General features: G+C 61.5%; 4 protein-coding genes and 1 pseudogene across 10 annotated transcripts; 4 read left to right on the forward strand and 1 right to left on the reverse strand.

Moving 5' to 3' along the window:
- The first annotated feature begins 1,730 nt into the window (after positions 1 to 1,730).
- LOC140652763 (aldehyde dehydrogenase family 3 member B1 pseudogene) lies at positions 1,731 to 2,393 on the forward strand (annotated as a pseudogene).
- A 1,363-nt stretch (positions 2,394 to 3,756) lies between these two features.
- NDUFS8 (NADH:ubiquinone oxidoreductase core subunit S8) lies at positions 3,757 to 6,004 on the forward strand. Of its 2 annotated transcripts, none has more exons than XM_072865988.1 (7): positions 3,757 to 3,845; positions 4,730 to 4,777; positions 4,859 to 4,921; positions 5,033 to 5,122; positions 5,264 to 5,436; positions 5,536 to 5,664; positions 5,769 to 6,004. In XM_072865988.1, the coding sequence occupies exons 2-7, from the start codon at positions 4,738 to 4,740 to the stop codon at positions 5,898 to 5,900; spliced, it is 627 nt and encodes a 208-aa protein (XP_072722089.1). In that variant the 5' UTR covers positions 3,757 to 3,845; positions 4,730 to 4,737; the 3' UTR covers positions 5,901 to 6,004. The 2 variants fall into 2 exon arrangements, with proteins under 2 accessions (XP_072722089.1, XP_072722090.1); XM_072865989.1 differs by having other exon boundaries at positions 3,775 to 3,845; positions 4,727 to 4,777.
- Positions 6,005 to 6,811: 807 nt separating this feature from the next.
- On the forward strand, positions 6,812 to 13,918 carry TCIRG1 (T cell immune regulator 1, ATPase H+ transporting V0 subunit a3). Of its 2 annotated transcripts, XM_072865945.1 has the most exons (19): positions 6,812 to 7,120; positions 8,708 to 8,793; positions 8,890 to 9,119; positions 9,214 to 9,308; positions 9,863 to 9,989; positions 10,071 to 10,153; positions 10,287 to 10,380; positions 10,461 to 10,673; positions 11,100 to 11,250; positions 11,330 to 11,469; positions 11,685 to 11,842; positions 11,915 to 12,005; positions 12,086 to 12,204; positions 12,388 to 12,601; positions 12,774 to 12,890; positions 12,968 to 13,078; positions 13,168 to 13,288; positions 13,382 to 13,553; positions 13,642 to 13,918. In XM_072865945.1, exons 1-19 carry the CDS (start codon positions 7,011 to 7,013, stop codon positions 13,721 to 13,723), a joined length of 2,514 nt encoding a protein of 837 aa, XP_072722046.1. In that variant the 5' UTR covers positions 6,812 to 7,010; the 3' UTR covers positions 13,724 to 13,918. The 2 variants fall into 2 exon arrangements, with proteins under 2 accessions (XP_072722046.1, XP_072722045.1); XM_072865944.1 differs by lacking the exon at positions 6,812 to 7,120 and having other exon boundaries at positions 8,714 to 8,793.
- Positions 13,919 to 13,980: 62 nt separating this feature from the next.
- TBX10 (T-box transcription factor 10) lies at positions 13,981 to 16,433 on the reverse strand. Its single transcript, XM_072863980.1, is given in 9 exon segments — positions 13,981 to 14,133; positions 14,136 to 14,355; positions 14,438 to 14,505; positions 14,574 to 14,729; positions 14,824 to 14,995; positions 15,060 to 15,161; positions 15,235 to 15,418; positions 15,668 to 16,041; positions 16,375 to 16,433. Coding segments are annotated over 9 exon segments (1,488 nt in total).
- On the forward strand, positions 15,041 to 22,167 carry LOC140653653 (olfactory receptor 5G9-like). 5 transcript variants are annotated; one of them, XM_072865972.1, is made up of 5 exons: positions 15,041 to 15,146; positions 17,774 to 19,041; positions 19,330 to 19,461; positions 19,640 to 20,477; positions 21,470 to 22,167. In XM_072865972.1, the coding sequence occupies exons 3-5, from the start codon at positions 19,445 to 19,447 to the stop codon at positions 21,473 to 21,475; spliced, it is 861 nt and encodes a 286-aa protein (XP_072722073.1). In that variant the 5' UTR covers positions 15,041 to 15,146; positions 17,774 to 19,041; positions 19,330 to 19,444; the 3' UTR covers positions 21,476 to 22,167. The 5 variants fall into 5 exon arrangements, with proteins under 5 accessions (XP_072722073.1, XP_072722070.1, XP_072722069.1 ...); XM_072865969.1 differs by lacking the exon at positions 21,470 to 22,167 and having other exon boundaries at positions 17,774 to 18,136; positions 18,595 to 19,041; positions 19,640 to 20,678; XM_072865968.1 differs by lacking the exon at positions 21,470 to 22,167 and having other exon boundaries at positions 19,640 to 20,678.
- Positions 22,168 to 26,297: the final 4,130 nt, after the last annotated feature.

The raw sequence follows: 26,297 nt of genomic DNA on the forward strand, positions 1-26,297 counted from the left end.
CTGGCTGCGCTGGGGAAGGGGTTCCCCCTCTCTGAGAGGCAAACCCCACTCGCTGCAAGGGCAGAAGGGAATGGGGTGGCTTTGTCCACTGGCCAGTCAGCTGTGTCCCCCAGCCCACACTCTGCGATTTTACCCCACGGTCAGGTCTGGACGCCCTCGTCTGACCCAAGGCAAGTGGTATTTCCTTGTCAGCAGCACAGTGCTCAGAGCCTCCTCTCAGGATGAGTCCCCACGTGGGGCTGGCGAGCTGCCTGCGGGCAGCCTGGCTCTTGGGGAAGGAGTGGCCCATGGAGTACCACGTAGCCCAGGCTAGAAGCCCTGGGACGCTTCCTGTACGAGAAGCAGGACATCCTGGAGGCCACCGCCTTGGGCATGCGCAAGGTGAGACCACCATGGCCAGGGCAGCTGGTGGGGTGTGCTTCCCTTTCCATCGCTTGACTTTCTCCCGCTGCCTTTCCTTCATTTATAAAACTGTCTATACCTCGACCTGAGTTTTCTTGCTTTTGCTCTTCCGAGTCTCTCCCCATCCCACTGCTGGCTGGATGTGTGCTTGGTTGCTGGCCAGGGTCAGCCACTGCTGACCACACAGGGGAGTGGTGGCCTTTGTTTTTTGCCGTTATCTTCAGCTTAGTCTTTGGGGATGCCGCTGGTGGGGGGAAACCACACAGCAACTCCCTCCGGCTGCAGAGAAATGGGATGAATTAGCTCTAGGGAAGCCTTCACTGAGAGCAATTGGGGGCCCTTGTTCCCATCTCCACCTCCAGAGCCATGTCTGCATCGTGCCACATCTGGTGTAGCTGAAGCTCTTGAGATACTGAACCCATGTCTTCAACCATGGCCTTCTACCGTGTCCCGGAAACCTGCTGGCATGGGGCAGCATGGGGCCAGGCAGCATGTGGTGATGCAGGTGGGGCGGCTGTGTCACCCATCCTTGCCACTGCAAGGCCACAGGGTGTCCCCTGGGGGTGTCTGCCATCCTGTTATGGCCACCAGGAGACTCCATGCTGACCTCTGTGAGGACAACCATCATGGGGTGGCCATGACCACCTCCTCTGTGTCCCCAGCCACCCTCTGAAGTGGAGCTCTCCAAGATGTCCATTTGCAGGAGCAAGCTCAACCACACAACAACCTGGGCACCTGGATAAAGGACGAGCATGTAGAGAAGAACTGGGTATGGGGTGGTGGCTGGCTGGGGACAGGAGGCAAGTGTCCTTTACGCCATCCTTCCCTCCGCAGGCGATGCAGCTGGACTTGGCCTTCATCACAAGGACCCGTATGGTGTTGTGCTCATCATCACCCTGAAACTACCCCATTAACCTCCTCCTGGTGCCCCTCGTTGGGACCATTGCTGCTGGGCTGTGTCCCTGCCATGCCGGGGGGACAGAACCTCATGGAGCAGTGTCCTGTGTCCTCCCTGGGGGGGTGGGAATGGAGCTGCACTGGCGGCAGGTCCTTACCAGGAGGGAGCTCCTGTCCCACAGGTAACTGCGTCGTCATGAAACCCTCCAAAATTAGCAGGAACGTGGAGAGGTTAGTGGCCGAGACGCTGCCCAGGTACCTGGACAAGGTAGGAGAGCCCTCCGCTGCAGCCACCTCCCTGTCCAGGGACACCTGCCCTTCTGTGTCCCAAACCTGCTTGGCCGAGCCACGTCCCCCCATGTGCTCTGTCTGCTGCCCGGCTCTGGTGCCACACTTCCCACCTTGTCACAGGACTGCTTTGCCGTGGTGACCGCCAGTGTGGAGGAGCCCACCAGACTGCTGGAGAGCAAGTTCGACTACATCTTCTTCACCAGTACGTCCCACAGGGACATTCCAGTCCCATCCCTCTCTTCAAGGCAGGGAGACAGGCACGGGGCTGCCCCAGCAAGCCCGGTGTGGATCTGTTGGGAGGTCTTGACCATGCTGGGCTCATGCTGCTCCCCCTGCCCACAGGCAGCCCCTCCGTGGGGAGGATCGTGATGGCAGCCGCTGCCAAGCGCCTGATGCCCGTGACGCTGGAGCTGGGGGGCAAGAATGCCTGCTACGTGTCCGACACCTGCGATGCGCAGAACGTAGCCCAGCGGGTGGCCTGGGGCCGCTTCTTCAACGTGGGGCAGACCTGCACAACACCCAACTACCTGCTGCGCAGCGTGGAGGTGCAGGAGAAGCTGCTGCCCGCCCTACGCGAGGCCATTGCCGAGTTTTATCGCCCCGACCCTCGGGAGTCCCCCAGCTTTACCCGCATCATGGGGTACAAGCAGTTCCAGCGGGTGCAGGCGCTGCTACGTAGTGGGCACGTGGCCATCAAAGGACAGACGGACACAGAGGCTCGCTACATCAGTGAGGGCACGGGGCGTACCACCGGTGGGAGGGCAGAAGTGCAGGGTGGGGGTCCTGCTGGATGCAGTCCGTGACAGCCAGACAGACAGCGCAGGCTCAGCTCTCCCCACGGTGCTGGTGGACGTGCAGCAGGACGAACCCGTCATGTAGGAGGACATCTTCAGGCCCATCCTGCCTGTCCTCATGGTGGCCAGCGTGGACGACACCATCGCCTTCATCAATGCCCGGGAGTGGCCGATGGTCATCTACGTCTTCTCCTCCTACAAGAAGGTGCGGAGCGGGGCTGGGAGCAGCATCCCCCTCAGCCTGGGTCACATCCTGCTGCGTGGCTCGGGGTAGCCACGGGCACCATCCTCAGTCGGGGCCGCTCCTTTGGCCTCGCCCCTGGCCACGGGAGGAGAGTCCCACGTACCCAGCCACGTGTGTCCTGGTGTACCCCAGGCAGCAGGGAGGAGGCAGACAAGGGGTGCCCTGTGGGTGCCCAGCACCCCCTGCCCTCACCCCCCGGGTGGTGACCCGGCTGCTGGAGCGGACGAGCAGTGGCTGTTTCTGCACCAACGACGCCATCACGCACATGACGCTCACCTCACTGCCCGCCGGCGGCATCGGTAGGTCCATCCCCAGGAAGAGGGTGCTGCAGAACCCCCCTGCCCGCTGCACCCAGCGCCAGCAAGGCCAGGGGCCTGCCTGCTGCCGGGGAGCCCTACCCAGAGCCCTTCCAGCTCTGCCATCACCCACCACCCCGCCCGCCGCAGCTCCCTGCAGCGCCGGGGCTGAGCTCCCAGCACCGGTCCTGAACCCCCGCCCCACTGTCTCCTGGGACCCCTGCCCCGGGACCCCCCGGGCTGTGCCCGGTACCGGTGCCCCGGTGCTGACCCTCCCGCCTCCAGGGGCTGTGCCGGGGGTCAGAGCTTGGTGCCAACGTTGAGCCCCCCGGGGCTGAGCCCCTGCCCTGGCACCCGCTGTTCCTGGAGTCCCGGTTCCTGTCCTGAATTCCCCTGGGCCTGTGCCCAGGCACCGGTTCCCCAGGTCCGCGCCCGGAGCCGTGGCCGCTGCCGGGCTCTGAAGCACGGTGCTCTGCAGGGCAGGGACCTTCCCGCACTCGCGGTCCGCGCTGCCCCGCGGGGCCGGCCGGGAGGCCCTCAAGGCCCCGCACCGCCCGCCCTACGGCCCGCACCGCCCGCCCTACGGCCCGCACCGCCACCGAGCGCCGCGACAAACACGCACTTCCGCTTCCGCCCTACCTACGCTTTGGACCCGCCCCGCCGCCGCCCCGCCCAATCTACGAAGCTCCTCCCATCGTCCCCCTCCCCCTCCCGTCCCCAGCGGCCTCCGGCCAATGGGAAGCGAGCCTGGCGCCGCCTGCCCCGCCCTCCCCCTCCAGACCCCGCCCCCAGCGGGGCGGCCCGCCCCCTCCCCGGCCCGTGACCCCGGCGCCGCTCTGCGCCTGCGCCGCTGCCCTTCGCGCCTGCGCAGTGCGCTTTGGGGGCGGGCCAGGGGTCAGGACGCCAGGGTCCTTGTGGGAGGTGAGAGGGGGCGGCGGGGGGACCTCGGGAGGGCTGTGGTGGCCCATGGTGGCTTGTTGTGGCCCCTACATCCCGCCTGGGGGAGAGGGGCGGCCCGGAGGCCTGGAGCCCCCCCGGGGACACAGACACGGGGCGCCTGGGGCCTTCCTGGGGCCGGGCTGTCAGGACGGCCTGAGCCCGGGGGTCGGGGGCTTGGGGCAGGGCTTTGGGTCCCATGGGGCGGGGGGCTGCCTGGGTCCCTCGGGGGGTGTGCGGGGGGCCAGGGCGCCTGCGTCCCTTGGGGGGTGGGGAGAGGACATCGGGGTCCCTTGTGGGTCCCTTGCGGGGGACAGGCGGGTCCCTTGTGGGAAGGGGGGGAACAGGACACCCGGGTCCCTTTGGGGGGGGTAGGACATCGGGGTCCCTTGTGGGAGGTGGGGGGCGACAGGTCACCTGGGTTCCTTTGGGGGGGTAGGACATCTGGGTCCCTTGCGGGGGACAGGCGGGTCCCTTGTGGGAAGGGGGGTGATAGGACGCCTGGGTTCCTTTGGGGGGGTAGGACATTGGGGTCCCTTCTGAGTCCCTTGGGGGGACAGGTGGGTCCCTTGTGGGAAGGGGGTGACAGGACGCCTGGGTCCCTTTGGGGGGGGGTAGGACATCAGGGTCCCTTGTGGGAGGCGGGGGGGCAGAACACCTCGGTCCCTTGTGGGGGGGGAGAACACCTGGGTCCCTCGCGGGAGGAGGGGTGCCCAGGGGATCCGGGTCTTTTCTGGTGGAGGGTTGGGGGTCAGGATGCCTGGGTCCCCCTGGGAAGTGGGGGGGGCCCAGGCCCCCCCAGCTGCCTGCCAGCCCGGCACCTGAGGGCTGGCAGCGAGCCTCAGGCCGGACCCCTCTGCCGGCAGCAGGACCGGCCATGGCGGCGCTGCGTTTGCTGTACCGGGCTGCCCGCGCAGGTGAGGGCCGTGCCGGGCACCCCCTCGGCCCCCTCTCCCTGGCCCAAACCCCCCCTGACCCCTCTCTCTCCCCTTCCTCAGGCCCGCCGGCCCCCGTGGGCTACCTGCGCCCGCTCAGCACCACCGCCCCCAGGGACTCCTACAGTGAGTAGGGGCGTGCTGCCCCCCCCCCCCGCCGGCCCTTCCCTCCCGCCCCGGGGCTGCCTGCGCCCAGCCCCTCCCCGCAGGGTGGGCCCAGCTCCCTTCTTCCCGCAGAGTACGTCAACGTCCAGGAGCCGGCCATGGACATACGCTCCATCACCGACCGGGCTGCCCAGACCCTGCTGTGGACGGAGCTCTTCCGAGGTGAGGCCTGGAGCCGGCTGGATGCCTCTGCGGGCAGAACAAACCCTGCTCAGCCTCCCCGCGCGTGGCCCCCGGCCCGGCTGCGGGGTGCCGGCCCCCCCCCCACCGAGCGTGCCGTAACCCCCCCTCTCTGTCTTCCAGGCCTGGCCATGACGCTGAGCTACCTTTTCCGGGAGCCGGCCACCATCAACTACCCGTTCGAGAAGGGCCCGCTGAGCCCGCGCTTCCGTGGGGAGCACGCCCTGCGCCGCTACCCCTCGGGAGAGGAGAGGTGCATCGCCTGCAAGCTCTGCGAGGCCGTCTGCCCGGCACAGGTCAGCCTTCGTCCTGCCTCGTCCTCCTCCCGCTGGCTCCGGGAGACGGCACGTTCCCCGGAGCGGGAGCTGAGGGTGTCCCCCTCGCCCCCACGGCAGGCGATCACCATCGAGGCCGAGCCCCGAGCCGACGGCAGCCGCCGCACCACCCGCTACGACATCGACATGACCAAGTGCATCTACTGCGGGTTCTGCCAGGAGGCCTGCCCCGTGGACGCCATCGTGGAGGTGAGCCGGGGCGGGGGGGGCAGAGCCGCGGGGCAGCCAGACCTCCTGCCCAGGGCGGCGGGGGTCCGGCGAGCCTCGAGGGAGAACGTCTCCCGTCCTGGCAGGGCCCCAACTTCGAGTTCTCCACGGAGACGCACGAGGAGCTGCTCTACAACAAGGAGAAGCTGCTCAACAACGGCGACAAGTGGGAGGCCGAGATCGCGGCCAACATCCAAGCTGATTACCTGTACCGGTGACAACCGGGTGCCACCACATCTCTTCCCCGCTCCCCTAATAAAGGGTCTGGGGGGTTCTGCCACCCCCGTCTGCACTGGGGGCACTGGCCCCTTCCTAACCCAGAGCTGTGGCTTTCTCCGCGTCCGCTCCTTTGCAGGGCTGGGGCAGGGGAGGGGTTGAACCCCCTGGGCAGGTACAGCCCCGGGGCGGGGGGCTCTGGGGCGCGTGGTTGCATCTTGGGGAGGGGGACGGGGGTCCTGGGGATGTCGTCACCCATGTCGGGGTGGGGAAACAGGAATGTGGGGAGCATCGGTCGCAGGGGAAGGTGCGGGATGGGGAGGGGATGTTGGGGGGCAGGCAAGGGACCAAGGGCAGTGCTGGGTGGGTTAGAAGGGTTTTTTTTGGAGGGGGGGCACCTGCCCCTCTCCCGGGGAGAGGATGCCCCTACCTGCAGCCGGCTCCGGGGCCGCGGGGGAGCCGTTCTCTTCCCGGGGCAGCCCCGGAGGGGGGGGCCCCGCTGGGGGGTGGGGCGGTGGGTTTCCCTCTCCATGCTCCTGGGGGGACGGGGCGGCCCTGGCCCCGAGGGATCCCTGCTTCCCGCGACCGGGGGGGGTGTCCCCCCGGTGGCTCCGCTCCCGGGAGGTTTTCCCGGGGAGCGGCGGGGCCGGTCCCTCCCCGCGGCCGGGCCCTTCCTGGGGAAGAAGGAAGTTGCCGAGCCCGGCCGGCCCCACGCTGCTCCGGGGCCGGGCAGCCCCCACGCAGGGGGGGTGGGTCTCGGGTGGGGGAGGACCGGGGCAGCCCTGCCCCTCCCTCGCCCCCCCGCCGTGCCCGGGGGAGGGGGGGGGGGGGGGGGGGCGGCCGGTGCCCGGTGCGGTCCCGGGGATGCGGTGGCCCTGAGTCAGGCGCAGCTGAGCCGGGGCGGGGAAGGGGAGGAGGAGGAGGGGGGGGGGCTGGAAAATATTTTGCAAGGCCGGGGCTGGGACCGGCCACTTCCCCCCGGGCCACGGCTGCGGGGACGCCCCGGCTCCGCCGCCGCAGGGACCCCCGGCCCTGACCCCGTCCGTCCGTCCGTCCGTCCGTCCAGGCCGCGTCCGCGTGTGCCGCAGCCCGGGCGGGCGGGGGCCGGCGCCATGGGGGCCCTGTTCCGCAGCGAGGAGATCGGCCTGGCCCAGCTCTTCCTCCACTCCGCCGCGGCCTACAGCTGCGTCAGCGAGCTGGGCGAGCGCGGGCTGCTGGAGTTCCTACAGCCGCTGGGTGCAGCGAGCTGGGCGAGTGGGGTGTGGTGCAGGTGGGTTTGGGGTGGGTGGTTTGGTGGGGTTGGGGTGCTGTGGGTGCAGGGGCTGGGTGCGGGTGGGTTTGGGGTGCACAGGGAGCTGGGTGCAGTGGGTGCAGTGGGGCGGTTTGGTGGGTTTGGGTGCAGGGGTGCAGGGGCTGGGTGCGGGTGGGTTTGGGGTGCAGGGGTTGAGGGGTGCAGTGGGTGCAGTGGGTTGGGGTGCAGGGAGCTGGGTGCGGGTGGGGTGGGGGTGCAGTGGGTGCAGGGGCTGGGTGCAGTGGGGTTGGGGTGCAGTGGGTGCGGGTGGGTTTGGGGTGGGTGGTTTGGTGGGTTTGGGGTGCAGTGGGTGCAGGTGGGTGCGGGTGGGTTTGGGGTGCGGGGGTTGAGTGAAGGTGCAGTGGGTGCAGTGGGGTTGGGGTGCGGGGTGGGTGCAGGTGGGTTTGGGGGTGGTTTGGTGGGGTTGGGGTGCTGTGGGTGCAGGGGTTGGGTGCAAGGTGGGTTTGGGGTGCCATGCGTGCCAGGGGCTGGGTTCGGGTGGGTTTGGGGTGCGGTGGGTTTGGGCGAGATGGGTGCAGGGGCTGGGTGCGGGTGGGTTTGGGGTGCGGGGGTTGAGTGAAGGTGCAGTGGGTGCAGTGGGGTTGGGGTGCGGTGGGTGCAGGTGGGTTTGGGGGGTGGTTTGGTGGGGTAAAATGGGGTGCTGTGGGTGCAGGGGTTGGGTGAAGGTGGGTTTGGGGTGCCATGCGTGCAAGGGGGCTGGGTTCGGGTGGTTTGGGGTGCGGGTGGGTTTGGGGCGAGATGGGTGCAGGGGCTGGGTGCAGGTGGGTTTGGGGTGCGGGGGTTGAGTGAAGGCGCAGTGGGTGCGGGTGGGTTTGGGGTGCCCTGGGTGCAGGAGGCTTGGGGTGGGTGGTGTGGTGGGTGCAGGGGTTGGGGGCAGGTGAGTTTGGGGTGCAGGGTTGGGTGCAGTGGGTGCAGGTGGGTATTGGGGTGCAGGGTTGAGTGAAGGTGCGGTGGGTATCCAGGTGCAGGGCTGGGTGCAGGTGGGTTTGGGGTGCAGGGGGTTGGGCGCAGGTGGGTTATGGGGTATCAGGTGGGTGCAAGGGGCTGGGTTTGGGGTGCCGTGGTTGCAGGGGTTGGGTGCAGAGGGTGGGTGCAGGTGGGCTTGGTTGGGGTGGGTGCAGGGGTTGGGTGCAGTGGGTTTGCGGTGCTGTGGGTGCAGGGAATGGGTGCATTGGGGTTGGGGTGGGTGGTTTGGGGTGCTGTGGGTACAGGGGGTTTGGGGTGCGGTGGGTGCAGGGGGTGGGTGTGAGTGGTTTAGGGTGCCACGAGTGTGCGGAACTGGGTGCGGGGGCTGGATACGGGTGGTGTGGGGCGCCATGGCTGCAAGGGCCTGGGTTTGGGTGCTTTGGGGTGCTCTGGGTGCAGGAGGTGGGTGCGGGTGGCTTGGCGTGCCCTGCGTGCTGGGCTGGGGGTGCTGGGGCTGCCCGGCCCCCCGGGTTGCTCGACAGCCCCCCTTCCCGCTGGGGCTGTGCCGTGACCCGTGCCCCCCCCCGCCCCCCGGCAGCTGAACCCCAAGGTGAGCGCCTTCCAGCGGCGCTTCGTGGGTGAGGTGCGGCGCTGCGAGGAGATGGAGAAGACCTTCAGTGAGTGCTGGGGGGGCCGGGGGGCCGGCTCGGGGCGGGGGGCTGCTCGGGGGGTGCCCTCCCTCTGGACCCCCCATCTGACCGCGGCTCTCGCAGCCTTCCTGCAGCAGGAACTGCGGGGTGCCGGGCGGGTGCTGGGGCCGTGCCCCGACAGCCCGCGGGCGCCGCTGGCGCGGGAGGCACTGCGGGTGCAGGAGCAGTCGGAGCAGCTGGCGCAGGAGCTGCGGGAGGTCAGCCACAACCGCGCCTCCCTGCGCGGGCGCCTGCGGGAGCTGCGCCAGTACCTCCACGTCCTGCGCGAGGGCCAGCGCTTCACCAGCCTGCCGGTGGGTCCGCGGGGGGGACCCGCCGTCCCGGGGGTGCCGCCCTTGCGCCCCGCTTCCCCCCGCAGCCTCATCTCTTTGCTCCCCATCACCGCAGGCCCCCCTGGGCTCCCCGCCGCGGCCCCGGGCGCTCTCTGAGCGCGAGCCCATCCTCGACCCTTCCCTGCACCAGCACCTCGACCGGAAGATCAAGTAAGAGGGGCCGGCATGTGGGGCGGGGGTTGGAGAGGGGCCGTGGGGAGTGGTGTGGTCTTGGGGCAGTGGGCGTGGTTGTAGGGCAACGGTTGGAGATGGGCCATGGGGCAGTGGCATGGCCATGGGGCAGGAATAGTGGGTAAGAGTATAGGGTAAGGGTTGGAGATGAGCTATGGGGCAGTGGCCCGGCCATGAGGCAGCTGGCAAAGTTGTGGGATAAAGATTGAAGGTGAGCCATGGGGCAAGGCTGTAGGAGAAGGGTTGGAGATGGGCCGTGGGGCAGTGGTGTGGCCATGGGGCAATGGGCAAGGCTGTAGGAGAAGGGTTGGAGATGGGCCGTGGGGCAGTGGCGGGGCCATGGGGCAGTGGTGTGGCCATGGGGCAATGGGCATGGCTGTAGGAGAAGGGTTGGAGATGGGCCGTGGGGCAGTGGCGGGGCCGTGGGGCATAGCTGTAGGATGAGGTCTGGGGAGGAGTCATGGGGCAGGGGCCTGGCCATGGGTCAGAGGCAGCAGCAGAGCCGAGCTCGTCCCAGCGCCGTGTCCCCACAGCTTCGTAGCTGGCGTCATTCACCCGTGGCGGGTGAGCGCCTTCGAGCGGCTGCTGTGGCGCGCCTGCCGCGGCTACCTGGTGGCCAGCTTCGTGGAGATGCCCGAGCCCATGGAGGACCCGGCCACGGTGAGCGGGGCGCCGGTGTGGGGGCTGGCAGGGAAGGGGGACCAGGACAGCCGGGGCTGACGCGGGCTATGCTGTCCCCAGGGCGAGAGCATCACCTGGGTCATCTTCCTCATCTCCTACTGGGGCGAGCAGATCGGGCAGAAGATCCGCAAGATCTCGGACTGGTGAGCCAGCGGCCCTGCACCACGCATCCGGCCACGCAGAGGTTTATTTAGCGAGACGCGCTCCGGACCCCCCCATGGGGACGGGCTGGGGAGCCCTGGCACCCCCCGACGCGTCGTCGTCTGTCTGTCCCAGCTTCCACTGCCACGTGTACCCCTACCCGGAGAGCGAGGCCAGCCGGGCGGACACCATGAGCGGGCTGCACAGCCAGATCCAGGACCTCAGCGTGGTGAGCTGGGCACCTCAGAGGGGACTGGGGGGGGTCACCCCAGGACCCCCCGGTCCCTGACCTGCGCTGGGCACCCGCAGGTGCTGGAGGAGACGGAGCAGTACCTGGCGCAGGTGCTGGACAAGGTGGTGCTGGCGCTGCCCACCTGGCGGGTGCAGATACAGAAGATGAAGGCTATCTACCTCATCCTCAACCAGTGCAGCTTTGATGTCACCGAGAAGTGCCTCATCGCCGAGGTCTGGTGCCCCGTGCGGGACCTCACCCAAGTGCAGGAAGCCCTGCGCCAGGGATCGGTGGGTTGCTTGGTGTCCCCGTGTCCTTGTGCCAGGGGTTGCTTGGTGTCCCCGTGTCCTCGTGCCAGGGGTTGCTTGGTGTCCCCATGTCCTTGTGCTAGGGGTTGCTTGGTGTCGCCATGTTCTCATGCCAGGGGTTGCTTGGTGTCCCCGTGTCCTCGTGCCAGGGGTTGCTTGGTGTCCCCGTGTTCTCATGCCAGGGGTTGCTTGGTGTCCCCGTGTTCTCATGCCAGGGGTTGCTTGGTGTCCCCATGTCCTCGTGCCAGGGATTGTTTGGTGTCGCCATGTTCTCATGCCAGGGGTTGTTTGGTGTCCCCACGTCCTCGTGCCAGAGGTCCCTTGGTGACCCCATGTCCTCCTGCCATGGTGGGGTGGGTGCCGGGCAGGGGGGTGCCATGGGTCAGGTGCCGGCTGCTCTCCCCGCAGTACAAGAGCGGCTCGAGCGTGGAGTGCTTCGTGCAGCGCATCCCCACCTCAGAGAGCCCCCCCACCCTCATCCGCACCAACAAGTTCACCGCTGGCTTCCAGAGCATCGTGGACGCTTATGGGGTGGCCAGCTACCAGGAGGTGAACCCTGGTAAGGCCCCCCCGACCCCCTACCACGGCTCAGGGCTGGGGGTGGGGGCCCGCGTGACATGGTCCCTGTGCCGCCGCAGCGCCCTACGCCATCATCACCTTCCCCTTCATCTTCGCCATCATGTTTGGGGACGTGGGGCACGGGCTGCTCATGTTCCTCTTCGCTCTCTGGATGGTGCTGTACGAGAACAGCCCCAGCCTGCAGCAGGCCAGCAACGAGGTGAGGGGGACGCGGTGTGGGGCCAGGCTTGGAGGTGTGGGACATGGCTGGGGGCGTGGGATGGGCTTGGAGGCGTGGGATGGGCTTGGTGGTATGGGATGGGGCTGGTGGTGTGGGACAGGGACAGTATGGGGCAGGGGTGGTGGTGTGGGAGGGGGTCGGTGTGGGGCAGGGGAGGTGGTGTGGGACGTGGGAGCCATGTTTGCCCCCACCAGATCTGGCTGACGTTCTTTGAGGGACGCTACCTCATCCTGCTCATGGGGGCCTTCTCCATCTACACCGGCTTCATCTACAATGAGTGCTTCAGCAAAGCCACCGTCATCTTCCCCTCTGCCTGGAGCGTGGCCACCATGGCCAACCACTCCTCCTGGAGGTGGGACTCCCAACCCCCCTGTGACCCCCCCAGGTCCCTTCCTGCACTGACACCCCCTCGCTCTGCCCACAGCTCTGACTACCTCGCCACCCACCCGTCCCTCACCCTGGACCCCAATGTCACCGGCGTCTTCCAAGGGCCCTATCCTTTCGGGATCGACCCAGTGAGTGTCCTGTGAGGGAGAGGATGGGGTGGGACCCTCGGTGGGGTGGCCCAGAGTCTCACCCACCTTGTCCATGACAGATATGGAGCTTGGCCACCAACCACCTCAACTTCCTCAACTCCTTCAAGATGAAGATGTCCGTCGTGCTGGGCATCGTGCACATGGGCTTTGGTGTCCTGCTGGGGGTCTTCAACCACGTGTGAGTCCCCATGGCTGCGCCCCTGGGCTCTGGCCACCCATGCTCATGCTAAGGGGACCAGGGCTGGACTCACCCAGTTGGGGTGGGCAAGCGGGGTCCTGTACCCCTACATCTGGGTGGGAGCCGAGGACACGCGAGGCTACGCCGTGCCGGGCTGAGCGCGGCTGATGTCCCCTTGCCTAGGCACTTCCAGCAGCGGCACCGGCTGGTGCTGGAGCTCCTGCCTGAGATGGTTTTCCTCCTGGCGCTCTTCGGCTACCTCGTCTTCCTCATCTTCTACAAGTGGGTCAAGTTCAGCGCTGCCGACTCCCTGGTGGCCCCCAGCATCCTCATCCACTTCATCGACATGTTCCTCTTCACCTCCAACGCCGGCAACCTCCCGCTCTACCGGGGACAGGTAGCACCCCGCCGAGATGGGGGGCACCCACCCGGGGACCCTTCTTTTTGCCCAGGCTGGGAGCAGCGGGGAGCCCTGCGGGGGACGGCGCGGTGGGGATGGGGTCCCCCCTGCGTCACGAGCGGGGTCGTTCTCAGCTTGGGGACCCTGAAACGGTGCCCCTGTGCCGCAGGTGCCGGTGCAGACCGTGTTGGTAGCGCTGGCGCTGGCGTCGGTGCCCGTCCTGCTCCTGGGGACACCGCTCTACCTGTGCTGCCGGCGACGTGCGTCGAGGACAAGCCGTCCTGCGGTGAGGCTGGGGTCACGGCAGGGGGGCTCCGGCGGGGGGGTGCAGCGGGGTCTCACCGCCGGTGCCGTCCCGTGCAGCCGGTGGCCGCGGCGGAGCAGGAGCCACTGCTGGAGGGGCAGGAGGCCGGCAACTCCGTCAACGCCACCAAGGAGGACGTGGAGAGCGGGGGGCCCAGCCCCGACGCCGAGGTGAGGGGCACCGGCCCAGCGCGTTCAGGTGGTGGGGTGGGGGTGGCCGTTCCCCCTGCCGACATTGCGTGTCCCCTCCGTCCCTGCAGCACTCGGACTTCGCTGAGATCTTCATGCACCAGGCGATCCACACCATCGAGTACTGCCTGGGCTGCGTCTCCAACACCGCGTCCTACCTGCGGCTCTGGGCACTCAGCCTGGCCCACGCCCGTGAGTCCCCCGGCCCTCCGTGTGCGTGTGTGTCCCCCCCCGGGCCTGGGCAGAGCCTCACCCCCTCCGCCCGTCCCTGTCCCACCCTCCCAGAGCTGTCGGAGGTCCTGTGGACCATGGTGATGCGCAACGGCTTCGTGCGGCTGAGCTACGCGGGTGGCGTGGTGCTGGTGCCCGTCTTCGCCGCCTTCGCCGTGCTGACCGTGGCCATCCTGCTGGTGATGGAAGGGCTCTCCGCCTTCCTCCACGCCCTGCGCCTGCACTGGTGAGCCCGGCCCCGGGGGGTGCCGGTGGGACGGGGTGACTGACCCCCCCTCACCGTGCCGCCCCTCACCGGCCCCTCTCCGCGGCAGGGTGGAGTTTCAGAATAAGTTTTACGTGGGCGCCGGATACAAGCTGTGCCCCTTCGCCTTCGCGCCCGACGCATGGGAGTAGCCGCGCCGCGTGGATGCCAGTGGGCTCGGAGCATCGGCTGGACCCAACCCCCGCCTGCGGGGAGCTTGGCTGGGGGTTGCCGGGGAGCAGGGTTCCCCCCCAAACCCCCAGGGCCGGGGGGTAGCGGGGGTCCGGCTGCAGCATCCTCCCCGTCTCCTTGGCAGCGAATAAAGCCGTCCCCGTGGCTCGTCCCCAGCTCTGCGTCTCCATCCCCTCTGCCGCGGGCTGGGTAGGGGGTCCCGGGGGGTGGCCCCCCATCACTGCTGCCCGTAGCCAAAGGTGGGGGCCGCGGCGGTGCCGTAGGTGCCGAGCGGGGGGAAGGCGGGCAGGGGGTAGGGCAGGGTGCGGGGCTTGGCCCCCACAAAGACAGCGGGGGGGCAGGCGAGGGGCTGGAAGGGGGGTGCGGGCAGCTCGGGGAAGCCGGGGGAGCCGCTGACGGGGCCGGTTGTGGGGGTGCGGTGGCAGCCAGCGCCCCATGGCTGCGGGGAGCCCCTGGGGGGAGCGACAGCAACGGGGGGTCAGCCCCCCCCCCAGCCCCCCTACCTTTCTCCTGTTTCTCGGGGCGGGAGGGCAGCGCGGTGGCCTGGGCGCGGGGCATTGCACCCAGCAGGGACCCTGCCGGCACCCCGCACCTGCAAGAGAGATGGGGGGGCTCAGGGGGGGTGGCGCGGAGCCCCTCATCGTGGCATTGGGGCAGCGTAGGGGGGGCTTTACCACGTCTCGGGGTCACCGTCCCGAAAGCCCTTGGCGAAGGGGTTGCTGGCGATCTTCAGCTGGGTGATCTGCGGAGGGGAGCGGGGTCAGGGGGTCCCTGGGGGACGCCCCGCTGTCCCCCCGCCCTGGGGCTCACCCGGTGGTTCTGGTACGCCGTCACCGCCATGAACTGGGTCTCGGGGAAGCTGAAGGACTTGAAGTTCTGGTGGGCGAAGCGCTCGCTGTCCCGTCGCGGGTCCACGAAGACCACGTGGAAGCGGGGCTGGTAGCGGTGCATGGAGTTGAGGATGATCTGCGACGGGGGGAGAGGGGAGGTGGGCAGGACCCCCCGGGCAGGGGTGCATCCTGTGTCCCCCCCATCGCCCACCCCGGGGCCAGGTCCTCACGTGGCCGTTGTCGTCCAGGAGGTTGTTGGTCAGCTTGAGCTTGTCGAAGGAGACGATCTGCCGCATCCACTGGGCACCCTTGGCCGGGGAGTCGGGGTGGAAGTGGACGCGGCCGGGGGCTGCCGGGTCGGCCCGTCCCGCCGCCAGCCAGGAGGAGCTGTGGAAGGCGTACCTGCGGGGCGGGGGGCTCAGCACCGCCAGGATCTGGTCCCCCCCCCAGCATCCCCATCGCCCACCTGTATCGCTTGTCATCCAGCGGGACGAAGTCCATGAGCAGGACGTAGTCGGCCAGCGGGTCCAGCCCCGAGAGCTTCACCTGGAAGGTGGGGAACATCCTCCTGTGGGGAAAGGGGGGGTGGGAAGGGGGTGCCCCCCACCTCGGCAGCCCCCCTGCCCCGCTGCGGTACCTACCTGCCCGCCTTGGTGACGATCATCTCGGTGCCCAGGCGGTTGAACTCCTCCCAGAGGCTGCCCATCTCCAGCCGTGCCGCGGCATGGCACACGCGCCGGTTCTTGCCGCCGGCCCCCAGCCCCTCGCCTGCCCACCCGGGGCCGGGGCCGCAGGGGGACCCCTCGCCCGGCCCCCCCAGGAAGGCTGCGGAGGGATGAGGGGGTGTTGGGGGGGCCTGATCCTGCACCCCAGATGTGCCGGCCACCCCATCGCATCGCCCCTCTGCAGAGGGGTTGGGAGGACCAAGGGGGTCCTGGCCGCCCACCAAAGCGGGGTTTTGTCCCCCCATCGCAGCCCTACTCTCTTGTGGGGCCAGGCGACCCACTGCACCCCAAAACCACCGCGGGACCCCACTGCTGGGTACGGGGCAGCGTGGCCACGGGTGGGTTTTACCTGCCATGGGTACAGCGGGTGGGCAGGAGGCGTCTGTGGCTCCGTCCCCCGGCACGGCGGTGGTGAGGACCCCAGCGAAGCCCCCTCCCAGCACAGCACCGGCTCTGGACTGTCCCCGTAGCCTGCCGGGGGTTTTATGCCCCAGCTTGGGGGTGGAGACGCAGGGGCTGGAGCTGCAGTGGTTGTCGGGGGCCGGAGCACGGCCCCCCTTCCCCGACCTGCCTTCGCGCCTTGATGCGATGATGATGGACGGGAGGCGAGCGGTGGCCCTGGGACCACTGGGACGACCGCTGGTGCCCAGCCGGATCTCGGGGTACCCTGGGCTGGGAGGGACAGCTGTGTTGGGGTTTTCTTGTCCCCTTCGTGTCACACATCTGAGTGGGGGGAGATGGGGGCTGCTCCAACCCTCTCCCCTGGGCAAAGCCCCTCTCGGCACACGGCAGCTGCCCGTGCACCGGTGGTTTGGCCGACAGCCTGCCGTCAACACCCGGTATTAAAAAGCACGGTGAGGTGTTGAGGCATCCGCAACGTGCCGGCTGCTTGTGGAAAGCCTCTGCGGCTCCGGGGTTGGGGGGGTGGGAAGGAAAGTGCTCCCCGGCACCGGTCCCAAGTGCTGGTCCCGTCTCTGCCCTGGTACCCGGGACCCCCAGTCCTGCCCTGGGGCTGAGCCCCCTCCACCCCGTGTCGCCCATCGCGACGCTCGATACCGGCCTGACAGCGGGAGATGGATGGGGACGAGCCGGTGCCGCAGGGGCGAGGGATGCATGCGGGGAGGTGACTGATGCAGGGGCAGGGGGGCTGCAGGGGGGGAAAGCAGAGGGGCTACTCCGGAGTCCCCCACTCCCCTCTGAACCACAACGGGGCCACGGACACCATCTCATTGCACACCACGGGAGTGTATTTGGGTAGGATGAGAGATGCTGGGGCTCTGGGGCTGGGTCTGGAGGGAACAGGGGACATCCCCACGGGGATGAGGATGGTTTTCTGTCCCCAGCCGTACCCCGGCGATGGTGGCACTGGGCAAGGGCTGAAATCCCTCCCTGCTTTGCACAGAGCTGACTGTTTTCTCCAAACCAGGACTCAGCCTTCGCTTCTGCTTTGGGGTTGGCACTTAAATCTTTCCCACAGCCATCATAACAGAGAGGAAACCCTCTGGCCCCTGTATGCTGCAGGGTGGCCAAGGAGGGCTGCGTGGCCAGCGCTGGGTTTTGGGACCGGGACTGATGCAAACCGGGCAGGGACCACCTCCCCAAGCCCCCTGCGTCCGTCACATCCCCGCACGTGTCCCACGCCCTGTGATGCCGGCTCGGCCCCATCCGTCTCCTGCTGTCAGCTGGGCCGTGGCCGCGGGGCCGGTATCGAGCGGGGAGATGAGGAGGTGCGAGAGGCGGCACTGACAGCGGGGAGGAGGATGGAGGGGGCTCAGCCCCAGGCAGGACCAGACCTGCCAGGGCTCATCCGCGGCATCGCACTGCGCTCTGCAGCTGATTTTGCTGCTGGAGAGAAAAGGAAAAGCAAGGATGTGGCCCTGGAAGGGCTTTAAGCCCCAAATTCTGCCCAGAGCGTGGGGGTTGGCTCCCAGAGGTGCACCATCAGGGAAGGGCAGCCTCTGGCTCCAAGTCTGTAAAACACCAATTCTCGGCATCCGAGGCGATGTCTAACCGGACCCCGTTTTGTACAGTTTCTCCTCGCCGAGAGCGGAGGCAGAGCCTGGATCTGGCTGAACTCCGGTGCAAATCCGCGTGACATTTACTTTCCTTTTGTGTTTGGCTCTGGGGGGTTTCATCCTGCTGCCTCAGCAAAGGGTGTGGGTCAGGGCTTTCTGCGTCTACGCTAATTCCCACTCTGCAAAATACATCGTCTGACCTTATCCCACAGTGGTTTCTGCTGCCCTTGGCACTCGCCTTTGCTGGGTGTGAAAAGGCTGTAGGAAGAGGTTCACCACATCTCCTGTTGGGCTTGGGAACCTCCGTTAGGGCCACTGGAGACAGGGCCAGCCCTAGCACTTTCCTTCGTCCCTTCAGAAGGGCCCTTTTCCCAACTTGCTGCTCTTTTCAGTTCTTCTCCACGCTCCTTATCTGATCCTTCCCATCACCTTCCTTCCAGTTTTGGGCACCCCTCCCTCAGGCTTTCGTTTGCCCTTTTGGCTGGTACGTTTCCAGCTTGATGGATGGAAGAAGGTAAATGTCATCACCAAGACGGAGGGCGCAAGGACTGTGGGCTGCCTCAGTTCCCAGCAGGATTAAGAAGCAAATCCCCCTGGAAGCCCTCTCCAGGCAGAGGAAGGACAGGAGGGTGACCATGAATACCCAGCGTGGACGTACCAAGGGCAAGTCATGCTTGACCAGCCTGAATACCTTGAGTGATGAGATGATGGCTGTGCGGATGAAGAGGAGAGCATTGGATGGCATCTACCTCAACTTTAGCAAGGTCGCCATGATCTTCTGTTGGCTCCTTGCAGCCAAACTTGTGAGCTATGGTTTGCAAACAAGGAATTTAAGATGGGTAGAAAGGTGGTTTCATCGTCCGTGGTGCCTGGGACTGCTGAGGGACCCTGTTACCAGCGCTGGCTCAGCCCCTGCGGGACTGTGCCCCATCGGCAAGGTCCCCCTGAGCTCCCTGGCATGATAATGTCAAACACGGCACTTGTGGAGCTGCTACTGTCTCTGAAATGTTCAAAAAGTGGGCATGAAAATGGGGTGTTGTTCTGTGGTTTGCTCTGAAGCAAACCAAAGCCCTGTTGTTCACTCAGGCTGAGGTCATCTCCTCTGGGTACACTTCTTCTCCAAACTAAGAAGTGCAGAGAAAAGATAATGACCTGCTTTGGGCTTTATCACTCTCCTGGGGCTCAAAGAGATCCTCAGTCCTCAAATCCCCAAATTATGTGAAATAGGAAGGGTGTTTGCTGACGGTGGTTCATTTTCAAGCTCCCCTGCAGAGCTTCGGGCACACGCATCTTCACATCCATCTCCAAGGGCATCAGGAGGGAAGCAGAGAGAGTGCTGAGATGTAAGTGAGGGTCATCGTCTTTCAGCCCAAGCGGGAGCTCCAGTAGCCTACTCAGGAGCAAGGACGGTGTGTGCCGAGCCACCCATCTCCTGTAGTTTTCTCTTGCAAAGAAGAAACAGCTCCTGTCTTCATCTCATGCCCTACCTGCAGGCTTCTGGGCTTCAGTTCTTGATGATACTCTGGGCTTTCCACCAAAACCAGGGAGCTGGCTGTCCTGTGTCCTCACCATGCAACTGCTGAGAAGGGAGGTCTGGAGATCACCCTGTTGGAGATTCCTCTCCCCATTGACCACGAAGGGCTGCTGGATGAGGACCAAAAGCTTTCCTGTAAAGAACATTTAGGGAGCTTACTGTTGCTGAGATGAGGCAGGTCCAAAATATGATTTTTTTCCCCCAAATATTTTCAAGGAGAGATTGCTCAGCTTTGGGGGTTGCCCATTTCCATTTGAAGACTCTAGGAACAGGCTAAAGACCTAGGATAAGTTTTTATAGCTAAACTAGTGTATTGGGAGGGAGGGGAAACCTCTGTGTAAGGTTTCATAGTTAGGAAGAAGTCCCAGCAAAGAGGGAGGAAGCGGGTGGTTGGCAAATGCCAACGAGAGGATGAATAATCAACTCTGCACTGTAAAAAGACCGTGTTGCTCTGTGTTTCAGGTTGAGCTGGATGATCTCAGAGTCCCATGCTGAACGCTAACAAAGGGGACGAAATACAGCCCCAAGGCAAAGCTACTCGGGTGTGTAACCTCCCTACAGCTTTTCACGAAGGTCGATGCTGAACATCCAGAAGTGAGCCAGAGGACCGTGCACCACGTTGTGCCGTGGGATTTTACAGCCCGAGCACAGCTTTGCTTTTGCAGCACCTCATTTGTTTTACCCACACTGTGCTATGACTTCTGGCAAGCTGTTTCTAATTGATCTGTGCCTAAACTCTTCCTTTAGATCTTGTACAATTGTCTCCGAGCAGGTCCCGCTGGAGAGAGGGTTTTCCACCTGGGAGATACCTGCCTGTTGTAGAAGAAACTTCCAGCAAGGAGTTCACACAGAAAGCATGCGTCCAACTAATGGCAGAAAGCAACTGCACCCGAGCGACTGAGTTCAGCTTAACGGGGTTCACAGAGGACCCAGTGACTCAGGTTACCCTCTTTCTGATGTTTCTGCTCACCTATCTTGTCACCATCCTGGGGAACCTTGGGATGATCGCGTTAATCAGGGCCAGCCCTCAGCTCCACACCCCCATGTATTATTTCTTGGGTAACCTGGCTTTTGTAGACCTCTTTTCTTCCACCGTCATCACCCCCAAGATGTTGGCTGACTTTATATCTGAGAAGAAGGGCATTCCTTATGCTGGGTGCATGGCTCAGGTGTTCATTTTTGATCTTTTTGGGATGACTGAATGCTTCCTGCTGGCTATGATGGCGTATGACCGTTATGTGGCCATTTGCCATCCCCTGGTGTATCCCCTTGTCATGTCCCCAAAATGCTGTTTCCAGCTGGTGGTTGGGTCATACCTCGTGGGGTTGACAAATGGCATGGGACAGACTATCGGCATGTCCAATTTATCCTTCTGCGGCTCCAGCGTCATCGACCTGTTCTTCTGTGACATTTCCCCTCTGATATCACTCTCAACCTCCGACAACACCCTCAGCCACATTCTCCTAAGAACTTCAGCATCTTTATTCGGTGTGTCCAGCAGCCTGGTTGTCCTGGTCTCCTACGTGGCCATCATCTCTGCCATCCTGAGCATCAGTTCAGCCGAGGGCAAGCGCAAAGCCTTCTCCACCTGTGCCTCACACCTCACCACTGTGAGTATCTTCTACGGGACATCGTTTTTTATGTACTTAAAGCCCAGCTCAGACAGCTCAAGAGAAGGAGATAAATGGGCTGCGGTGCTCTACACTGTGGTGACTCCCATGCTGAACCCCTTGATCTACAGCCTGAGGAATAAGGAGGTGAAGGAGGCTTTGAGGAGACTCACAAAAATAAAATTATCTTCAACGTTGTAAATTTATGGCCAGATAGAATGGAGATGTGGGTGATATTCTCAGTTTTTGATTAAATATCTCAGATCGATAACATTTTTGGGGTCTTCTGCACTTTGACTTAGAAGCTGCACTGGCTGATTCAATATCCTCAGCTGGTTCAGGATACTAATAATTTCACTCAGTTCTCCAAACATTAATAATTATATTTAGTAGTTAATGTAACCTAATGAAGACACAGGTAGAGAACTACAAGCATGCACTACTCCTCATTTAAACTTTTGCCCTCTACCATGTATTCAATCCTATGTATCAAGCCAAATTAAACCAGAAGAATATGGCAAAAATTTCTGCAATGGGTTGGACTCCCATTACGAGCTGTGTCATGCGTTGCTCTCCCTTTTGCTTAGCAAATCAGAATAAACGGGGTGAATTCTAATATTCCACTAAATTAAATTCCATCTCAAGACAGCATTGTAAAGTCATTAAGGGCCATAATAACTAGCCTCAGGATGCCAACACCTTTAGCAAGAAAAATACAGATGACAGCAAGTAACTGGCACACTATGCAGGAAATATTTTTTCTTTTTCATACTCAAACCTTATTAAACGATTAACAGCACCATACATCTCATTTAATTTTAGCCAGCTAAAAATTTAAGTTAAATACGATATTCGGGTGACCTCTATCATGAATGAAGGCACTCTGAAAGCATTTTAAGATGTAGCAGTGATGGATCTCCCCAAAGGCAGATACTAGCAAGCAGCCCCTAACCACTGCCCCACACCTTTGCTTTCTGTCTCCCTGTTGACAGCAGTAAAAGCCATGATCTCCACGGCACCCTGACCAGAACTGATCACAGGAGCTATGGTGTTGCTCAGCAGCCTCCTCCTTCAGCCCCGATATTTTGCAGCCCATGCCAGCCGGGACCGATGCCATTGCCTGCCCTGACGTCTCTCCTGCTGCCTTCCTGCAGAGAAAGCTGCCGGGTGGTCCGCAGATGCTGCATACATGAAAAAAGCAAAAATACTCCCATTTGTGTGTTACCTCAGCCTGTACAGGCTGCAGCCTCTGCTAGGACCATGGCGAAAGCTGGAGCGATGGCTTAGCCCTAGCGCTGTCCTAGAGACGTAATAACTTGGGTTGGAGGGCGAAGCTGCTCGGTGGGGTTAAATCCAGTCAGGATCAAAGCGGTTTGCTGATTTATTACCGACACACAACTAACAGGCACCCAGGGTCAATCAGCTGAATCCTTCCTTGTTCCCAAAGCTTCCTGATAATTCCCTGGTTATTATTTAATCCAGCTGACGGTCGACTGCCTGGCTGGCACTGTCAGCCTGGGGCAAACACCTTCCCAGGCTGTTTGTGCTCCCGTTCCTCTCTTATCAGCTGTGCTGCCGTGAGGGGCTGTGCTGGTCCCCCCACGGTGGGGACCCCTGGAGGTCTCCGGTCCAGCCACCCACACCAACCAGGGCCAACTCAGATCGCGTTGTCCCCCTGAGCCTTGGGGACCACCGGGGGCAGAGGTTTCACACCCTCCCTGGCCCCTGTTTCAGTGTCTGACCACCCTTACAGAGGTTTTTTCCCTCCCTTTGTTTCTAACTGGAATTTCCCATGTTGCAAATTCACAATAGAAAGTCTCAGATTTATCCTTATCTGCAAGATGAAGCACGTGGAGCACTTGCTGGTGCACGGTCATAGCGAGCAAGGTTCAATTCTCTTCTTCGTCTCGTCTCTCTCCAGATGTGTTCATCAGGACCTGCTCCTGAATTGGGACCTCTGTGTACAATTCCTGCTGTTCTCCCACACTTCTGCTCCTCTGGGACTGTCGCCCTCAGGATGCTGTTTAATTTAGGTGCAGGGAAGATTGCCACCTTTTTCTTTAAATGAAAGACTCGAGATTATTTTTAATGCTTTAATTACAGTCCCAGAGCATCTCTTCTTGCTGCAGTGACCTACAGATGTTATTTGGCCATATGTAAAATACAGCAATATTCAACGACTTTGTGTCCAGCTGCTCTTGCCTTCACCATCGCCCCGTGTTTAAATGGGAACACAAATTCTTAGTGTCTTAAAAACACGAGTCTGTGGCTACAGCACTATTGCTCTGCTCCTTGCTGCTTCCTGCCGGAGCTGCCGCTCTCAAAACCGAAAGCATTTTGCTGATTGTGCAAGCAGTGCTCGCTGCGTTTGGGGAAACCAGCAGTTAGCTGTGTCTAACGGCCCTCGCTGACTTCTGTGGGGTTAGCATCTGACTATGAGAGTGGAGGGAAACACCCCCGCGAGGCTCCGGGAGGAGAATTACAGAGGGGAGAAGGAGCATCCAGCATTGCAACCCCCTTTCCTGGTGGGTCATGATGAACGGGCAATGACAGGGCTGGCCTCTTGCATCTCGTTTTGCATTCACGCTGATTAGCTGCCAATTGCTTTGGAGCTCCTCTCCTCTGAAAGAGCAGGAGCTGCTACAGCTACATCCTCGGAAAGGTGTTCTAGCTTGTCTCTGTGCCACGTTAAATGCTCCGGGACTCTAGATGCAGATGAGTTTCCAACTGGAATGCATTTTACTTAAGAAAGCAGAAATAAGGCAATCAAAACAGTGGTTTAACACTGTAGTTATTATGTGTTTGCGTCTGAAATTGTCCTCTGGCTCCCCTGCAGAAAGCACACGCTGCATCTCAGAGCTTAGCTGGAGCCAGCTAGGCTTGCGCTTTTAGGCGGAGCTGCCTTAATTCTAGTTAAATCTGTTTTAAACAGAGCACTGAGCAAATACTGCTATCGCAGGGGTAGGAGCCAGCTCCCCTTCTTTAGATACTTAGTGATTAGAGCTGGGAATCACCTCAAATGTCTTTAGGGGAAGGACTGATCTCCTTAACTTTAAATAAACACCAGGTCACCTCTACGCGTTGACTGGGTACCTGGGCTCCCTTTATGACCAAGGAAGATTTGCTCAAGTCCATCGGTGGGGTTTGGTGTGGCTCACTGCAAGGCAGACACCTACATTTTGTCAGCTGGAGAGATCGATAAACTCTGCTGATGGTATTGGTCAGAGTCGCATTAGCTGTAACGAGACCTTAGCTCACAAATAATTAACGACAGACGCTCAGATTTGGGTCCTACTATGAGCTGAATCTAAAAGAGGGTGAAATGAATCCCATTCTGGAGGTCTCCTCTAGCTGGTGGGTAAAAAAGGCACAGAAACAGAGAAATGTGGTTTTTTTCCTTTGATTAAAAAGGAGTTGAAGACTTTGGCTTACAAACATGTAAATCCTGCACTGGGGTGGTGACTCCCCTCCATCGCGTGCCATTCAGATATATGGCAAGAACCAGGAACCTGGAGCACAACCCTTTTTCCTCCAGGCTAGCTGGAAACCAAGCTACCTTCAGGTTCCCTTAGTACAGAAACAAAAGGGAGAGTCTCGGTTTGGCCTTAATCCCTTTAAAATTGATGGACAAGGTATCTCTTGTTTTCAAAAGAGAAGTGGGAGATATTATAATGGCTCATCGTAGACACAGTTACTGCCCTGGAGCAAAAAACCCTCCTGAGGTCCTAGTGGAAGAAGCAAGGAGATGCTATCCAAACACCGGTGAGGTCTCTGTGTCTGCCTTTAGCACCGTTCATGGCTCGGAAAGAAATTCTGAACCCAAGAAAGAGAAATTTGCATTTTCCATGTTTCTTGAGAAAGAGGGAAAGTGAAAAGGGGAAGGCTGGGTTGAGCAAGGATAGAGAGACACGTGGGGCAGGACTAATCTCAGCTGGCTTTAGACACCTGCAGTGTCAGCACGTGCATCTAAGGCAGACACCCCAGAGAAAGGGATGCTTCCGTGTGCGAGAAAATGTGGATATTTGAGGTGGGATGGATGATGTTTTACACTATGCAGACTAGCAGTGGTATTGAGAATGGCTGGATCAGCTGTTGTTAGGTGTAATGTGTGTGTTTGAGCTGTCTACACCCAGTTACACAAACACCACTCGAAGCGAAGAAGGAAATTAATGAGGACGAGGAGATGGCCATCCAATGTGTGAGATGTTAGCGATGGGGAAACAGCATTCGCCTCCTTCCCCCTGCCCAAGGCGGGTGCAGACGACTGCGGTTGGATCTCCTGAACCCATTTAAAGGCGTTAAAGCAATTTACCATAACCCTGTCTGCAATCACCTGCTCTTTTCTACAAGGAACAAGTCACGCTATCGGTTTCCCTTCCTGCTTTCACAAGCACCAAACATCCATCCTGGGGATATTTTAATTTTGAAGCAAAATGGCTTTTCAAAGGCAGCCTTTTTGTCCAAAATGGGCAGATGGGAATCACACAAACTTCAAAAAGGGAAAATGCTGAGTCCTGCCCATGGGAAAGAATTGCCCCAGGCACCAGGACAGGCTGGAGAGCAGCTCGGCAGAGAAGGGCGGGGAGGTTGTGGTGGCCGCCAAGTTGCAGACGAGCCATCAATATGTCCTTGCAGCAAAGACGCCCACCAGCACCCCGAGAAGAGCGTTTGCAGTGGTCAAGGGACTTTCTGCGATGAACCTTGGCCCTACAGCCTGAGGAATGGGGAAGTAAAAGCTGCTTCGAGACGGGTGATGGGAGAAGAGGAATCGTCCTGAGGAAACGGTCATCTCGCTGCTGCTAGAAAACGGACAGCAAGGCTGATGGAAAGAGGGAAGTGAGAAGGGAAGAAACAGTAATACTTATTTCTCAAACAGAGAATACACATATTTTAAGGTCATCTCCAGTGGATAACACGAGAAGCAGTCATCTCTTTTTTTCTCTTAAACCATGAATAAGAACAAAGGAAGAAAAATATACCAGGTAAAATTATAGTGCTACTGAACACCAAGGGGTGTGACCAGCAGATGGGTAGCAGGGAAAAAAAAAAAAAAAAGAAGAAAAAAAAGTACTGATTGAAATTCATACACCTAATTGCAAATGTCTAGACGAGAGCTACCTAAGTCTGAGTTCACTGTCCCGACACATGCATGGGTGATGCATCCTACCCTTGGAGACGGGCTTTCAGAGAGCTGCATCCCTGCGAACGCTGCTTACAGGACCTGCTCTGAGACTCTACCTCCTGGGAAGCAATGGTGCAAAAACATCCCCAAGCGTAAATGGAAAATGATAAGTTATCTCAAAAAAAGAAAATGACAACACAATGGCAAATTGATACCTGCATTTCAACCCACTTTTTCTTTAGTATATCCACATCTGCTCTATGGAAATTTGTGGTGCAAAAGAAAATTAATCTAACTGATCATTGCAAATATAAAACAATAATTTCCTTAAATTAATCCATTACTTAGAATTTTTTTTTTCCTCCGGTGTTCCTGGAGAAGGAAAAAATCTTTCAAATTCGAGTCATCAACAAAAATGCATTGCCTTGTGTTCCACTCCTCATTACAAAGCTGTGTACACAAGGCAAATTGCTCAGGCTCTGCAGGCATCATTTCTGACGTGCCTTGGGGATCCCATCCCTAAAACCTCGGAGAGAAATCTCTGTGTTTATTCCAGACTCTCTGGGGAAGGCTCACTCTGTTTCCAGGTGCCCAGAGACGGTTTGGTAATTTGTCCTGTGGGCGTGGGGTAAAACTTAAATCTTCCAGCCACGCTGGAGGCTGCCATAGGGAAACCTTCCTGGTTTCGGAAAGACCGA

The sequence above is a fragment of the Ciconia boyciana genome, chromosome 6 (genome assembly GCF_034638445.1).
Source record: "Ciconia boyciana chromosome 6, ASM3463844v1, whole genome shotgun sequence".
In the NCBI taxonomy this organism is placed as follows: Eukaryota; Metazoa; Chordata; class Aves; order Ciconiiformes; family Ciconiidae; genus Ciconia; species Ciconia boyciana.

Bases quoted from the DNA above. Each gene is read 5' to 3' on its own strand.
- NDUFS8 (XM_072865988.1), top strand. From the start codon at position 4,738: ATGGCGGCGCTGCGTTTGCTGTACCGGGCTGCCCGCGCAG. The intron at 4,922-5,032 runs GTGAGTAGGGGC...TTCTTCCCGCAG, and splicing joins CGCCCCCAGGGACTCCTACA to AGTACGTCAACGTCCAGGAG. The intron at 5,665-5,768 runs GTGAGCCGGGGC...CCGTCCTGGCAG, and splicing joins CCGTGGACGCCATCGTGGAG to GGCCCCAACTTCGAGTTCTC.
- TCIRG1 (XM_072865945.1), top strand. From the start codon at position 7,011: ATGGGGGCCCTGTTCCGCAGCGAGGAGATCGGCCTGGCCCAGCTCTTC. The intron at 11,251-11,329 runs GTAAGGCCCCCC...GTGCCGCCGCAG, and splicing joins CTACCAGGAGGTGAACCCTG to CGCCCTACGCCATCATCACC. The intron at 13,079-13,167 runs GTGAGGGGCACC...CCGTCCCTGCAG, and splicing joins GGCCCAGCCCCGACGCCGAG to CACTCGGACTTCGCTGAGAT.